This window comes from Aquarana catesbeiana, linkage group LG09 (assembly GCF_042186555.1).
Source record: "Aquarana catesbeiana isolate 2022-GZ linkage group LG09, ASM4218655v1, whole genome shotgun sequence".
Taxonomy (NCBI): domain Eukaryota; kingdom Metazoa; phylum Chordata; class Amphibia; order Anura; family Ranidae; genus Aquarana; species Aquarana catesbeiana.
Window position 1 is genome coordinate 287,378,558 of NC_133332.1, and position 16,426 is coordinate 287,394,983.

Below are 16,426 nucleotides of genomic sequence, written 5' to 3' on the forward strand. Positions count from 1 at the left end.
GTGGAAGATGCCATTCCACCATTGCAGACAGGATCGGATCGCATGCAACTGCAGATCAACCAACTCCTGAATAAACAGGATGATATGGAGACAGGCTCCGGAGATGTAATCTTTGCTTCATCAGGCTCCCTGAGGGTGTAGAAGGTAAATATCCATCTACCTTTTTAGAACAACTACTTGTCACCACCTGTGGACGTGAGGCCTTCTCCCCCACCCTAGCAGTAGAGAGAGCACACTGCATGCCTGCTAGACCTCCACCCCATGGGGCTCCCCCCGTACGTTTATAGCCAAGTTTCTCGATTTCAAGGACCGGGATGCTGTTTTGAGAATGGCCAGGGAGAAGGGCAATATACCCATCAGAAACTCCAAGGTGGCTATTTTTCCGGATTTCTCTGCAGAGGTTCAGCGTCGCCGCCAGAGTTTCACGGAGACGAAGCGGAGATTACGGATCCGATACTTCAAATACTCCATGTTATATCCTGCACGCCTCAGAGTAGAGTAGAGACAACCGAGTGTTTTTCTTTGACGATCCTGAGGAAGTTCTTACCTGGTTGGAACACCGCGAGGCATCTGGAAAAGTGTACAGAGTAAACTGCTTCTATTTGGCTCTGGCCATGCGGCCTAATCGCCATTACCGGTTTGCTGATATCCCTTATTGTTTGCTGCCTCCAGATCATACTGATTTTTGGTACGTTACGCTCCTTGATACTTACCTTTTTGTGACATTTCTGCCTGATGGGCTACCTATGAATCGGTTCCAGGAGGGATAATGCTTAGTTCTTTATTCCTATCCCGGGGGCCTTGATTTAACCCATACTGGCTTTAGGATGACATTAGCTCGGTCCTCCCGCCAATGACTCCCGGGGAATGTACATACCTTACAGGGTCCTAATCACAATAACATTCTCTGATACTGACGTCTATACTCCTAGTGACATGACCAAGGAGTCAATGCAGTCCTAAAAAATACAGGCAAAGTGCAGCAGATTTTCGTCTCACCAGCAACTAGAAAGCAAAGCCTTGTTAGTTGGCATGGCTGCAGAAACCTGGCTCCTATTTACCCCATGATGCATTTATGGTCCACAGTGCGGTTGGCAATTGCTGTGCTACTGTGGATCTTGTGCCAACAACCTCTCCTGATTAAGCCAATTATTTTACCTTTTTTCCTTTGCAGCTGGGTGATCAGTTTTTTCTAGTTGACACTTGCTATATGTTTTGAGTACATGCCCGCACCATTTGGGGAAGGTGCTGGGCGGGGAGGGGATTGTTATTACCATGATGAGATGCAATACGACTGAATTGATGTTGATACAGATGTCACAGGAATGAATGTCTCTCGATCCATGTCACTTATGTCTAGGCTTACTGCTAATTCTAAAATGTGAATATTATAGTATATTTCTTAAAATTCATGTAATGAGTGAGGCTCGGGTTATTACTGTGCTAATCCATGAAATGATTATTGAGCTATGGCCTCGATAAAGCTACTTACCAGGAATGTGTGTGCCCTTTGAGACAGGGTGAAAAGATCAGCCGTCTTTTCATTCCTCAAGAAACAGCATTGTGGTGTTGGTTGAGACGCACGTGGAGGGTCGACTGCAACTGGCATTCCGACGTCCGTGGATCGGGTGGGCCTTCCATTCAACCCACACCTCCCATGCACCTGGAGTCTCGGTTCTTATTGCTAAATCCATGCATTTTGAGCTCTGTGACATTTCATCTGACCCACTGGGATGGTATATTTTCTTGTATGTCAAACTATATGGGGAACCCTTTTTGTTGTTAGCCTTTTACGTACCTCCACCGTTTTGCTCTTCTATTATTATGGAAGGGTTCACGTTCATGGCTCGTCATCCCTCAGTTCAGGCCATCGGGTTAGGGGGATTTAAACGCCACGCTGAACCCCAGCCTAGACAGACCCCAGCCACCTCCGCTGACCATTAATACTACTAGATTCTCTAGACTCATTTCCAATTTCAATTTGACTGACACATGGCGACATAAGTACCCATCCACAAGAGCCTACTCCTGCTTCTCGGCCTCCTATAACACCATGTCCCACATAGATTTAATCCTAATATCTCAAACGCTTACCCTACGGTTAAAGACGCCGCTTTCTCCCCCAGACTTCTTTCAGATCACAGCCCTTATTGGATTACCCTGAGTATCCCGATTGACAAACCGCCCCACACCTGGCGACTGAACCCATTCTGGCTGTCACTGACGGAGGATGACGAGCTCATGAATAAGTGGAAACTATATTTTATGGAGATGGATCTGCCTCCCCAACCACAGTCTGAGAATCCTTCAAACTGTATGTCCGCATGACTCTGACCTCACACATAAACAGACTGAAGGCTGCTTCGACCATTTGATAAGGCAATAAAGGAACTATCCTCTTCAGAACAACTCTATGAATCTATTCCCCCTCCTGCTCAAGCTGACCTACTCAAACTACAAACCAGAGTGGTAAATCAATTGGTAAACTGCTTGCATACTTGGCCCATAGAGAGGATAGGCCCCCGATCCTTATCTCCTTACATGGCCCTAACAGGGAGCAGATTACAGAACCCTCTGCTGTCACTGCCAGATTTAGGGATTTTTTGAGAAGTTATATACATCTCAGGTCTCTACCCATAAAGAACTGATAAATCGTTGGTTGGAGGAAATCACTTAAAGACGACCAAATTGAGATGCTAGAGTCACCCCTCACGAATAGCGAAATAACGACGGCAATTCCTAGCTTCGTCAGATTCAAGTCTCCCAGTTTAGATGGGTTACCTTTAGAATTTTACTCACAATATCTCCCCTAAATTGTTAGCCCTATATAACCTTGAGATCTTGAGACCTTTACATTGCCCCCTTCCATGAGTGAGGCAATCATAGTCTTCATACCTCAGCCAGGAAAAGACCCAGGGTACCATAAATCATACCGACCGATTTCACTATAAGTTAATAATAAAATAGAGATTAGGGCATCTCCTGTGCACAGCTCTCTTCAGATCACCCAACAGATTTTCAATCAGATTCAGGTCTGGGCTCTGGCTGGGCCATTCCAAAACTTTAATCTTCTTCTGGTCAAGTCATTCCTTTGTTGATTTGGATGTATGCTTTTGGTCATTCTAATGCTGAAAGATGTTCATGTTCAGCTTTGTAGCAGAATGAAGGTTTCGTGCCAATATTGACTGGTATTTGGAACAGTTCATAATTCCCTCTACCCTGGCTAAGGCCCCTGGTTCCAGCTGAAGAAAAACAGCCCCAAAGCATGATGCAGCCGCCACCATGCTTCACTGTGGGTATGGTGTTCTTTTGGTGATGTGCAATTTTGTTTTTGCACCAAACATATCTTTTGGCATTATGGCCAAAAGGTTCAACCTTTGTTTTATCAGACCATAACACATTTTCCCACATGCTTTTGGGAGACTTCAGATGTGTTTTTGCAAAATTTAGCCGGGCTTGGATGTTTTTCTTTGTGAGGAAAGGCTTCCATCTTGCCACTCTCCTCCATAACCCAGGCATTTGAAGAATACGGGAGATTGTTATCACATGTACCAGACAGCCAGTACTTGCCAGATATTCCGGCAGCTCCTTTAATGTAGCTGTAGGCCTCTTGGCAGCCTCCCTGACCAGATTTGTTTTCTTGTCTTTTCATCAATTTTGGAGGGACGCCCAGTTCTTGGTAATGTCACTGTTGTGCCATATTTTCTCCATTTGATGATGACTGACTTCACGGTGTTCCATGGTATATCTAATGCCTTGGAAATTCTTTTGTACACTTCTCCTGACTGATACCTTTTAACAATGAGATCCCTCTGATGCTTTGGAAGCTCTCTGCGGACCATGGCTTTTGCTGTAGGATGCGACTAAGAAAATGTCAGGAAAGACCTACTAGAACAGCTGAACTTTGTTTGGGATTAATCAGAGGCACTTTAAATGATTACAGGTGTGTACTGACTACTATTTAACATGAGTTTCTCAATTCTTAACACAACTACAACCCCTGTTATAAGAGTGTGTGTACACTTATGCAACCACATTATTTTAGTTTATTTTTACTCCCCACCCCCCTAGAAGATTTCAGTTTGTTTTTCAATTGAGTTGTACAGATATAGGTCACATTTAAAGGTGGAAAAAGTTCTGAAATGATTTATCTTTGTCTCATTTTTTTTTTACATCACAGAAACCTGACATTTTAACAGGAGTCTGTAGACTTTTTATATCCACTGTAGATGTTGACTGGCTGATGCCTGCACAAAGATGGTGTAGGTCCCCTGGAGTGGTAATCAAATGAAAGCATGTCAAGGGGAGTACTGTGATCTCCTTGACAGTTATGAAATATCTGTAAATGTTATACATTTACTTAGCATGCAAGCACTTAACACATGCTAGATCCTTTTTAAGTCACATTTATGTAATTCTGTATTGTGTGTGTTTAGGAAGTCCAGATTTTGTAGGGAATTCTACAATAAGCCTACTTTTTCCAAAATCTCTGGAACACCATAGCTTTCAGCTTTAGTGAAGGCTCCATTTTCACCTCTCTTTTACACATACCCAGCACCTCTTTTTCTGGTTCTCGAGTTAGAAAAGTTAATGCAGTAAAATATAATAGACTACTAATGCTTCATAATACTTTTCAATTCTTAATGTAGTGCTGGAGGGGAAAATAAGAAAAAAAGCCTTTTCAGTCTGGCAATGGCAGAAAACTAATGCATGGGGCATAAAGCCCTTCTGTTATATTACTGTCGTCCAGAATGGGCTGCTACTAAATGAAGAAAATGAATGTAAATGCAATAATAAAAGTTTACATTTTATGTTTAAGGGTGTTATAAATGTTTTAGAAGCATTTTGAATGGTTTTTAAATTATATTTAAAATGAACCTGGGAAATATGGGAGATGCCATTTCTGACGTGTTGTTGATGGATACATAAATTTAACAAAAAAAAAAAAAAAAAAAGATGATTTCAACCAATAGTAAAATGAATACTTTGAAAACCTTTGAAGACATAACAGAACAATACTGTCCCACTTGAACACTTGTGAAGGCAGATGCCCAGGTAAAGGCGTATCAGGCTTTGGGAAGTGGGCTGAGCAGCCGACGGGAAGAGACAGAGGAGCTTAAAGGTACAGACAACTAGTCCCCAGAGGGGGAAGTGAAGTAGGGTATAAGTCAGCAGGTAAGCAGGCAAAAAGAGAAGATGAGAACGAGAAAAGGAAGTAAAATAAAAATAAAATCACAAGAAGACCCGCTATTGAGAGGAAGCTTCTTCCCTAATAATGTAAGGGTACTACTTGATGAGCTCATTAAACTGTGAAGTAAGCTCGATTTTTGCCTGGATCAACTTTACCTATAAATGTTAGTACCCAGTTATATTATGTACGTTTAGGAAAGAATCCAGGCCTTCTTAAAGCAATCTACTGAGCTGGCCAGAACCACCTCTGGAGGAAACCTTTTCATATTTGGAGATGAAATCTCTTTTTCTCTAGGCGTAAAGAGTGCCCCCTTGTCCTCTGTGTTAACCGAAAAGTGAATAACTCAACACCAAATTCACTATATGGACCCCTTATATATTTGTACTTGTTGATCATATCCCCCCTTAATCTCCTCTTCTAAAGAGTGAATAAATTCAGTTCCTCTAATCTTTCCTCATAGCTGAGCTCCTCCATGCCTCTTATCAGTTTGGTTGCCCTTCTCTGCACTTTCTCCAGTTCCCTAATATCCTTTTTGAGAATCTGTGTCCAAAACTGAACTGCATATTCCAGATGACTTCTTACTAATGATTTGTACAGGGGAAAAGTGATATATCTCTCTCTCTGGAGTCCATACCTCTCTTAATACAAGAAAGGACTTTGCACGCTTTGGAAACCGCAGCTTGGCATTGCATGTTATTATTGAGCTTATGATCTACCAAAACCCCCAGATGCTTCTCCACTATGGATCCCCCCAGTTGTACTCCCCCTAGTATGTATGATGCATGCATATTCTTAGCCCCCAAATGCATAACTTTACATTTATCAACATTAAACCTCATCTGCCACATAGTCGCCCAATTAGACAGTGCATTGAGGTTGGCCTGTAAATTGGAGACATCCTGTAAGGATGTTATTCCACTGCATAGCATAGGGTCATCTGCAAAGACTGAAATGGTACTTTTAATCCCAGACCCTATATCATTTATAAAGATATTAAAAAGTAAGGGTCCCAGCACTGAACCTTGGGGCACACCACTGATAACCTTAGACCATTCAGAGTAATAATCATAAGATAAGCCGAAGAGTAAACAAAATCATACCAATAGAGCCAGGTTCTACAACATTTTTGCCCTTTTCCATTAGCAATCGCTACTGTCGTTTCCATGAGCTGGATTTCATTAGAATGTAGGATTTTTAAACTTGTGTTAACCCTCAAGGACTAAAAGAACATTTACAAAATAATTTAGAATTCAATAAGTGTATTTAACCATTTCAGCCCCGGAAGATTTAGCTGCTCAACGACCAGGGCACTTTTTGTGATATGGCACTGCGTCGCTTTAACTGACAATTGTGCGGTCGTGCGACGCTTTACCCAAACACATTGACATCCTTTTTTCCCCCACAAATAGAGTTTTCTTTTGGTGGTATTGATCATCTCTGCTTTTTTTTATTTTTTGTGCTATAAACATAGAAAGAGTGACAATTTTGAAAAAAAAAAAACAATATTTTTTACTTTTTGCTATAATACCCCCATTTTTTTTAAAAAAAGCTGTTTTTTTTTTCTCAGTTTAGGCCGATATGTATTCTTCTACATATTTTTGGTAATAGAAATCACAATAAGCGTATATTGATTGGTTTGCGCAAAGTTATAGCGTCTACAAATAGGGGATAGATTTATGGCATTTTTATTATTGTTATTATTTTTTTTTTTTTACTAGTAATGGCGGCGATCTACGATTTTCATCGTGACTGCGACATTATGGCAGACACATCGAACACTTTTGACACGATTGATAATTATGCAGCGATCAGTGCTGTAAAAATGCACTGATTACTGTATAAATGTCACTTGCAGGGAAGAGGTTAACACCAGGGGGCGATCAAGGGGTTAACTGTGTTTCCTGACTGTGTTCTAACTGTTGGGGGAGGGGACTGATTATAGGAGATGACAGATCGTGGTTCCTAGCTATTAGGAACTCACGATCTGCCTCTCATCTCAGAACAGAACAGGGATTTGTGTGTTTACACACACGTCCCTGTTCTGCCTCTCATGCCCGCTATCACTCGTGGCTGGCGATCATCGCGATCGCTGGTCACGAGCATCGGCACCCCTGCAGTTCAGCGGGTGCGTGCGCACGCCTGCTTTCCCGCTTAAAGGAGCCGACATATAGCTATGACGGCTCATTGGGATCTGCCTGACCTGCCGCAGTATAATGATGCCGGATGGTCGGCAAGTGGTTAAACATCATTTTCAACACAATTTCAAAACCATTTAAGCAATTGATGTTCCAAGTGAGATTAGAACATGTGGATTTGAAAAACACCATTTATGTGTTTCTCCCAATCATCTCAACACATGTTGACACAACTCAGTATATTAACCTCTTGGCGCTGAGAGTATGCAAATATGCAGTCTGTCAGGGGTTGGGATTTGACACGAGAGGCTGCATATTTGCATACCTAAATGTAAACAAACCTGTGCTCCGGGCACAGTTACCGGCACCTAATGGAAAGCTCCTGATAGCTACTTGTGATCGGGAGCTTTCCGATCATGTGACAGCCAATCACGGCAGTCACATTATCATTACCCCCCCCCCCGCCTCCCGGTATCAGAAACCCCTTAAAATGCTGGGAGGCGTCGGGGTTGAGGAGTTAACATAATTTTGTGGAAAATATATATATATTGAGTTGTGTCAACATGTGTTGAGGTGATCAGGTGAAATGCATAAAATGTGTTTTTCACATCTACATGGAGGCATATGTAAGTGACATTAGTGCAAGTGAAGACCACAGCGCATAACAAGTCCCAAAACACGGGATGGATGGGAGCCAGTGCACAGCATCCAGACCGCTGTGGAGCCAGCTGGTGAGATGTAAACACGTAGGCTGCCTGACTTCCTCACTGCTGATGGTCACAATCTTCCAGTAGTGTCACTCTCGGATATAGCGTTCATAGAATGCGTTTCCAAAACTCCTCTTTTTCATCAGGATTAGCTTTGGCAGAACCCCACACAGCTGTGCTGTTTTCAAATTGTGACAGTGGTTGCGGGGAGAGGATCCCCTGCTCACTGTCACAGGGAGTGGGAGGTCAGGGTGAGAGGGAGTGTATGCTTAAGAAGTTACATGTGACACCCTAAATACAGGGGTAACATGTTCAGAAAGGTTAATGCAGCGCATAAGGTTGCAAGTACTATCCTTGCATGGAGTGAAGTTTGAGCTATGGGTACCTTGTCAGCACCCTCCCACCTGACATCCTTTGATATGAAAACTGAAGCAGCCAGAGGCTGCATCCAATCATATTCAGCCACAAGGGATCTTTGAATTTCAACTCATCTGAAAACAGCACATCCATACTGATAATCCTGTATTATGGACCATAAGACCAATGTCCTAGTAAAATGGAAACATTTTTTATCAGGTGTTATATACCTGCAGATTTTCTGTTTAAAAACTAGCAAATTCTATATCTGTCATGTTGTCCTTTGAACCTCTTACTAACCTCAATGAATAGGTAAAATGAAGCCTTAGCTCACTATTTTCAGTCACCCCTGTTTTAGACTCTGGACAGATATGCCATCTGCAATGTCCCTGAATAGACTCCAAGAAGTCCATTGTGTAGGAGCACTTCTCCATTCCATAACTTCATTAAACACACATTAATGACAAGGAATCAAGCTTGTGCACATTTTTTTTTAGTTTCCAAGTGAATGCATGCGGATCCAAGGATCATATATTCATTATTGTCATTGATTTTTCAAATGTGCTCTGGTAACCTCACACATGCTACAAGGGAATCAAGACCAAGGTTTTCGTTCTAGTCTTTTATGACTTTTTCCAATTAAAGTAAGACATTTAATGACCTGGCTCAGTAGCCTTCATTAAAATATTGTCACAGTTTCTGCAGATTGTATTTCTGTGGATGGCGAGCTCTGATCTGAAGAATGTACTTGACTGTAAAGACTAGTGGCTTGTTTCATCAGAGGATATTGAAAGATGGTTGTTCATAATGCGTGTGTCTGTTTGGTTGTATCATCTTTGGGCAGCTTCCTAATTAAAATATTTATTTATGTTATTGGGTGATGGTTTCAGGATTTTAACATTTCTGAACAAAGTTTAGAAAGTAGTGGGAAAAGGTTAGATGCTCCAGCGGGTTTTTAATACTATTTATGCCGACAAAATCAAGTTTTTATTATTCACGCTGGATGAATATGAATTATGAATCACAACAAGTGTAAAAAAAACATAATGATGTACATTTTGTGGTGGATTTAACCTAAGTCAGATTATTAAGAAAAGTAACAACTACTGATATACATGGTAGAGTTAGATCTGTGGTACTATTTTGCTTAAATGCAAAAAGACTAATTGATACACCTTAAGGCCTCAGGTACAATGCTGCTGGTAAACGGACGTTTAGGAGCAGTTGGGCATTTTTTTCAGCTGCCCCTGAACTCTCATCTGTTATGTTATCAGTACACGTACACAGGGTCCTTTATAGTCGTTTCTAGGCAGTTGCGTTTAGAGACCTTTTTTGGAACCCCAAAAAATGCATTCAAAAGCTGTGTTTTTAGAGGCGTTTCAATCGCTAAACGCGGTAACTCGCATTTAGCTGCGTTTAGTTAACAGGCGTTTTTCATTTTTGGCTATTTAAAAAAAAATAAAATTTTTTTTTCAAACGCTTCTAAACGCAAATGCGGCTAAACGCAGCATGTAAACATGACAAAACTGACGTTTTAAACATGGGTTACTATCTGTCAAGTTAAATCGTTCAGGAGAGGTTGTAAAAACGTCCTGTGTACATTAAGGCTAAAGGGTAACTTCAATTTTGTTGAGAAAAGAAAGCAATCCTCTTTATGATCAATGTACATTGCAAGGCTTTTAACAAACTTTGTTGCAGACTCCTACCAGTTCTACTCTGAAGAAATAGCTGTCTGTTTTAATTTTTAATGACATTAAATTATAATATGGCTTGTGTAAAATGTATAAGCTATATTATTTTTTATGTGCTATATTTTTCCCATAAAAAGTGGAGTAACCCTTTTAAGGATGGGCATTATATATATATATTTATTAGTTACAGGTATTTTTATAGCTCCAACAATTTAGGCATCGCTTTTTACATACTGTACCGTCATAACATATTTTTGTTTGGACAAGTCTGTGCAAAATGATTGTGCATTGGTGTTTGATATGTGCCTTTTTAGGCAAGATTTATATTGAACAAATAAAATATATATTTTAAATATTTGGTATCTGGTGGTGGCTGTGTAGGCTTTTTTGAGAGTATTCTATTTTTAAGTTTATATTGAAGACATCCATTGTCATCATTATAATGAATAATGGTTGATTCCTGGACATTATCAATATTGCATACTAAAGGTTTCTATTACTTTCTGGATCCCTCTTAGGGCATTTACTCAGTGGAAAATATCAAAAGTGAGTCTAAGGAGGTGAGAATGGACTGGGCCAAACCTGACTTCTACCCAACGAAGCAGAGGTTATCTTTAGTGAAAAAAGAATACTAAAGTCCGGTTTGGCCTAGCATATTCCAACTTTCTTAGGCTTCCTTTTTATAATATAATATGATGAGACACTTCTGTGACAAAAAGGAAGGCTTGGGGGGCAAACACAGCAATTATTACAGGGAAAGTTAAAATTTGCATGCAGTTTCCTGCTTATCATCTGACATGCAGTTTTCACTAAAGGCAACCTGTTTTTATTAATGTTTTCAGGTTCACAGAGAAAAAACAAAACCAGTGAAGCGGTTACATGGTACTATAATGGTAAGGCATAAATGGCATCAAAATAATAGCTTTGCACTGTAAGATAAACAGTAAACATGTCATTGTAGAGTGTACACAAATGGTTTCAGAGGTGTCTAAGCTGTTGAGGATTGGGGTGGTGCATTTGGAGGGCTCTATATGGGAAATACAGGTAAACCATATGTGCCACCATGGCACCCAAACCCCACTATTGGGAGCTTACTGTGAATGGGTGGGGGCATTGGTTGCTGGTATTTGTTTTCCAATCAGTATTGGTTTACTAAGAGGCTTAGTTGAGTCCCTCCGTGTCTTTAGGGTTCTATTTGCGGCCAATTCCTCATAGGGTGTGGACGGTTAGGGTGCATCTCCAGGTTACCTAATGTATTATGGCCATGTGTAGAAAGTTTTTGTATTTGTTGGGGTCTCTTTATCTTGGATTAGGTTCTCCATTTCCGCTGTTCTCTCTATGCGGCGGAGCCATTCAGAGCTAGTGGGGGGTTGGTGCTTCTCCAGTGAACAGGTATGCATTGTTTGACAGCGTTGATTTGGTGGAGGGTGAGAGATTTTTTGTAGGCCGAGTGGGGTATGGATGTGTGGTGAAGCAGGTATTGAGCCGGGTCGATGTCTGGAGTGTAGGTTATTTGAGCGGTTAGGCAGTGAACTTCTTTCCAGAAAGGGGAGTGAGCGGGCAGTCCCACCATATGTGGATCAGGGAGCGTAGGGCTGAATTACATCTCCAGCAAAGCAGGGAGACACTAGGGTGGTATTTGTGGATCTTTTCAGGTGTCCTGTACCATCTAGAGTGGATTTTAAAACCATTTTCTTGTGCTGATATGTTAATGGATTCCTTATGGATATGTTCGTATATTCGTTCCTACTCTTCCTTGGGTAGGTCTAAGGCGAGTTCTCTTTCCCATTGCTGGCTGATTTTGTTTGCCTTAGGATCGCAGCCTATGAGCAGGAGTGTGAATATACGTCCGAAATCCAGTGTCTTTGGGGTTCTGTGCTGGTAGAGTGCTTCAAAGGGAGTGTAGTCTCTGTGCCACTTGGCAAAGGGTTTGGCGTTATTGAGGACGTGTCTGATCTGTAAGTATTTAAAAAAGGGAATGTTTCGTTCAGGGAATCGGAAGGAGAGGGCCGGAAACGTTAGAAGCTCAATATGAAAAAAGTGTTCTGCTCTAAGTGAGGGTTTGCAGCGTGGGTTATTCAGGTTGCGCTCCGAAAGACCAGAAGGGAAGTCAGAATTCTGGTCTAAAGGGATCAAAGGTTCTGGCGATGGGGTTAGATTAAGATTATTTCTTGCATGCTACCCTAAAGGTCCGTAAGGTAGGACCTATGAACGAGTGAGTAGTGCTTTCTTTAGGGATCGTTTTTTGTTCGATCCATGGTAGGTGGAAGATTGGTACCTGGGCAAAAAAATCCTCAAGTTTAACCCGGTCCTTAGTGTTTGTCTGTATGTGCCAGTCGATTATTCTGGTTAGGTGGCATGACCAGTGATACTCGTATTTTCTCTTCTCTGTGAGTTTAATCTGGCCCCCCTGACCCAGGTCACCCACAAGGAGTCAACGCAGGGAACTGCAGAGGATTCTCCCTATCCACACACAGTCCAACCTGTAAAGGGGGACACAAAAACATTCACACACACACGTTACCCAACCAGAAAGGTCCGAGAGTGGTCTGGTTTCCTTGAGAACCAACAGATAGGATACGTAGGGAAGGCAGAAATATAGCAAGCTTAAGGACAGCTTACCTAGCCGGCATTTAGAGGTCTGCGTTCCCGATGATCCTGATCAAAGCGCGGTTCCTTCTGGAAACTTTGCCAAACTCTTGGCTAGCTCGCCAAAAACTGTTATGAAATTATTTCTGATTGGGACTCTAAAACAAAAGTTAATACTGCAGCCGCAGGAACAGATTCACAGGACGCAATCACTGTGTTTAAAATGTCTGTTCAATGCCAAAATGTATTATTACATGTTATTTTATACATAGATAAGAAAGAGGTGGTGTGAGATGTTATTAAAAACTAACAAATAGAAATATGTTATTAAAAGCTAACAAATAGAAATATATAATTAAGAGCTAGCAAATAGAACAATTGCAAAAGTAAAACCTTGAGAGGGGAGGGGGAGTAGAGAAGAGAGAGAGCTTCTAGCAGAAGATGTGTCTGTGTGTTAGGTGAAGGTTACAGAACACATTTCAACAGTGCAAACAAAATTGAGTCTCTTGTCCTTAAATGAACAATACAGTGACTGTCCATGTCACTTGTAGACATCTGGAAGTCAAAGCCCTCCATTCATTTTGGGGAGAACCAGTCTATCCCAATTCAGTCTGGGGGTGCTGGAGGACCATATAAAATTTGTGCAAAGCCATTTGTATGATGTAAAGAACGTTAAGGGAATTTTGATTGGTAGGGTCTGAAACAGGTATATGATTCTCGGTAAGATATTAATTTTAATAATGGATGCTTTTCCAAACCAAGAGAAGGGACCCAAGTTCCATTTGCAGAGGTCCTGCTGAATGGTTTGAAGGATAGGCAGGAAGTTTCTAGAGTATAATTCGGATAGGTTTGTGGTGATCTGGATACCCAAGTATGTGATGGCGTGGGGTTCCCAACCAAAGGGAAAGTTAGTTTGGTATTGCATCAAGATGGCTGAGGGAAGGGATATCTCAGGGCCTTAGATTTCGTAAAATGTATTTGGAGGTTAGAGATTGTTTTGAAGAGAGCAAAGTCCTTTAGTAAGTTGGGTATGGTGGTTATGGGGTCTGAAAGAATAGCAGAATATCATCTGCGTTGGCTGCAATTTTGCATTGTTTGTCTTTGATGTCAATTTCTTTGATGTCTGGGTTGGCTCTTATGCTGCGTAGGAGGGGTTCCATGGTAAGTACAAAAATGAAGGGGGGGGGGGGGATAATGCATTTTTGATCATATGCTCAGTTTGAATTGTCCAGTTTTGTGACAAAAACACACCAGAATGCATCCAGAATGCAATACAGAAAAAAAAACCCCAGGAAACTTTAAAAAAAAAAGCAGGGAAAACCCACTGAAATATATTGAAAACATATCAAAAATGTGCATGCAGAAATGCATCTGGAACATAATTCTGTGGTGTGAACTGGCCCTTAGTGAACCTGATTTGCAATAAATGTTTCTAGGCTAAAGCTAGTGCCAGCACCTTGTGGTGGCTTAAAATATGTATGAAGCCCTGTCCATACTCTTGTGTATATATATATATTGCACAGTGTAATCATCAACAAGTTAGTAGTAATAGTAATGCAATCATGCCTACAGTTGTATGTAGTCGCATAGTGTTCCAAATAAATTGCAGGTAATGATTTTCCAGCCTGTTGCTGCACGGAGATGCTCCCCTTGTGTATGTGAATTTAACCACTCTTTCCTGCTCGCCCCCAAGATGGACTACGCATTTACGCGCAGACGCATTCAGTTCTATGGCAATTGTAGTATGCATAGATTAGAGCAATTGACCAGAAATAGCAAGCACTGCTCACTCTACGCTAGTAGCAATGAGATGTTATGAGGTGAAAATATGGGGGTCTGTTCTGTTGTCACATGTAGTACACAATCAGTACTTGCCAGAATTTATGCAGCTCCTTTAATGTTGCTGTAGGCCTTTTGGCAGCCTTCTGGACCAGTTTTCTTCTTGTCTTTTCATCAATTTTGGAGGGACGTCCAGTTCTTGGTATGTACAGTTGTGCCATATTTTCTCCACTTGATGATGACTGTCTTCACTGTGTTCCATGGTATAGATAATGCCTTGGAAATTCTTTTGTACCCTTCTCCTGACTGATACCTTTTAACAATGAGATCCCTCTCTGTGGACCATGGCTTTTGCTGTAGGATGCGACTAAGAAAAAGTCAGGAAAGACCTACTAGAACAGCTAAACTTTATTTGGGGTTAATCAGAGGCACTCTAAATGATGGCAGGTGTGTACTGACTCCTATTTAACATCAGTTTGAATGTGTTTGCTTATTTCTTAACACAACTACAACCCCAGTTATAAGAGGGTGTGCACACTTATGCAACCACATTATTTTAGTTTTTTATTTTTACTTCCGCTCCCTAAAAGATTATAGTTTGTTTTTCCGTTGAGTTGAACAGTTTATAGGTCACATTAAAGGTGAAAAAAGTTCTGAAATGATTTATCTTTGTCTCATTTTTTTACATCACAGAAACCTGACATTTTAATTGGGGGTGTACACTTTTTATATCCACTGTATATATATTTTTAGCAGAGACCCTAGAGAATAAAATGGCGGTCATTGCAATATTTTATGTCACACTGTGTTTGAGCAGCGGTCTTTCAAACGCAGTTTTTTTTTGGAAAAAATATACTTCAAAGAATTAAGAAGAAAAAACGAAACAGTAAAGTAAGCCCAATTTTTTGATATATTGTGAAAGATGATGTTGCTCCGAGAATCTGGATCTTTATTCTAAGCAAAAAAATTGTGATTCTCATTTTTTCCAGAATTGTGCAGCTTTAGTTGATTTGTGACACAATGTCCAGTATATAACGTATTTATCGGCGTATAACACGCGCCAGCGTATAACACGCACCCCAAGTTTAGGAGGGAATTTTAGGGAAAAAACTTTTTAAGGGAAAAAAAAAATTACATTTAAATGCCCATCAATGCAGCCGTGTCAGTGTTATTTGCAGCCTTGTTGTGTCATTTGCAGGCTTTCAGTGTCATCTGCAGCCTTTTAGTTTCATTTGCAGCCTTTTAGTGTCATCTGCAGCCTTGCCCAGTGACACTGCAGACTTTTCAGTTTTTAAATATGGCGCTTACGGCTCCTCTCGTGTGATGTGGGCAGGGCCGAGCGCCGCCGACATTCATACATAGCCGAGTGTACTCAGAGCTAGCCGCACCTAGCTGAGTACACTCGGCTATATATGAATGTCGGCGGTGCTCGGCTCCGCCCACATCACTACGAGAGAAACCGAAAGCAGTTGAGCGCCGCCGACATTCATACACAGCCGAGTGTACTCGGCTAGGTTTGGCTAGCTCCGCTCCGCTCACAGTCAAGCCCAGTCTTGTATTATGTCCATCATAGGGCGGGACTGGGCGTGACTGTGAGCGGAGCTAGCCGAACCTAGCTGAGTACACTCGGCTATGTGTGAATGTCGGCGGCTCTCACTCCTCTGCTCACAGTCAGTGGTGAATCGGCGTATAACACGCACCCACGATTTTCCCCTTATTTTAAAGGGAAAAAAGTGCGTGTTATACACCGATAAATACGGTAATCAGTGAAAAATTTCACACATATGGCCACACTAAGGAGAAGTAGCAGAATATGTTCTGAGGTGTAATTCTAAGGTCTCCAAAAATTTGATAGGCAGTCAGGAAATTAGATGTACAATTTATGCCTTTAGAAAGCCTGAAGGTGCTCCTTAGATTTTGTGCCCCTCTGTGTGACTAGGCTGTGAAAAAAAAGTCTCACACATGTGGTATCACTCA

General features: G+C 41.3%; 1 protein-coding gene across 6 annotated transcripts in view; it reads left to right on the top strand.

The window, feature by feature from the left end:
• DENND1A (DENN domain containing 1A) overlaps positions 1-16,426 on the top strand; it is a 1,561,519-nt gene that overhangs the window by 177,736 nt on the left and 1,367,357 nt on the right. For 5 of the 6 annotated variants that reach the window (XM_073600378.1, XM_073600371.1, XM_073600373.1 and 2 more), the window contains exon 3: positions 10,924-10,974. The exons of the other annotated variant lie outside the window; for it this stretch is intronic. In XM_073600378.1, coding sequence (XP_073456479.1) covers positions 10,924-10,974 — 51 coding nt within the window. The remainder of the gene's footprint in view (positions 1-10,923; positions 10,975-16,426) is intronic. 6 annotated transcript variants of the gene reach the window in all.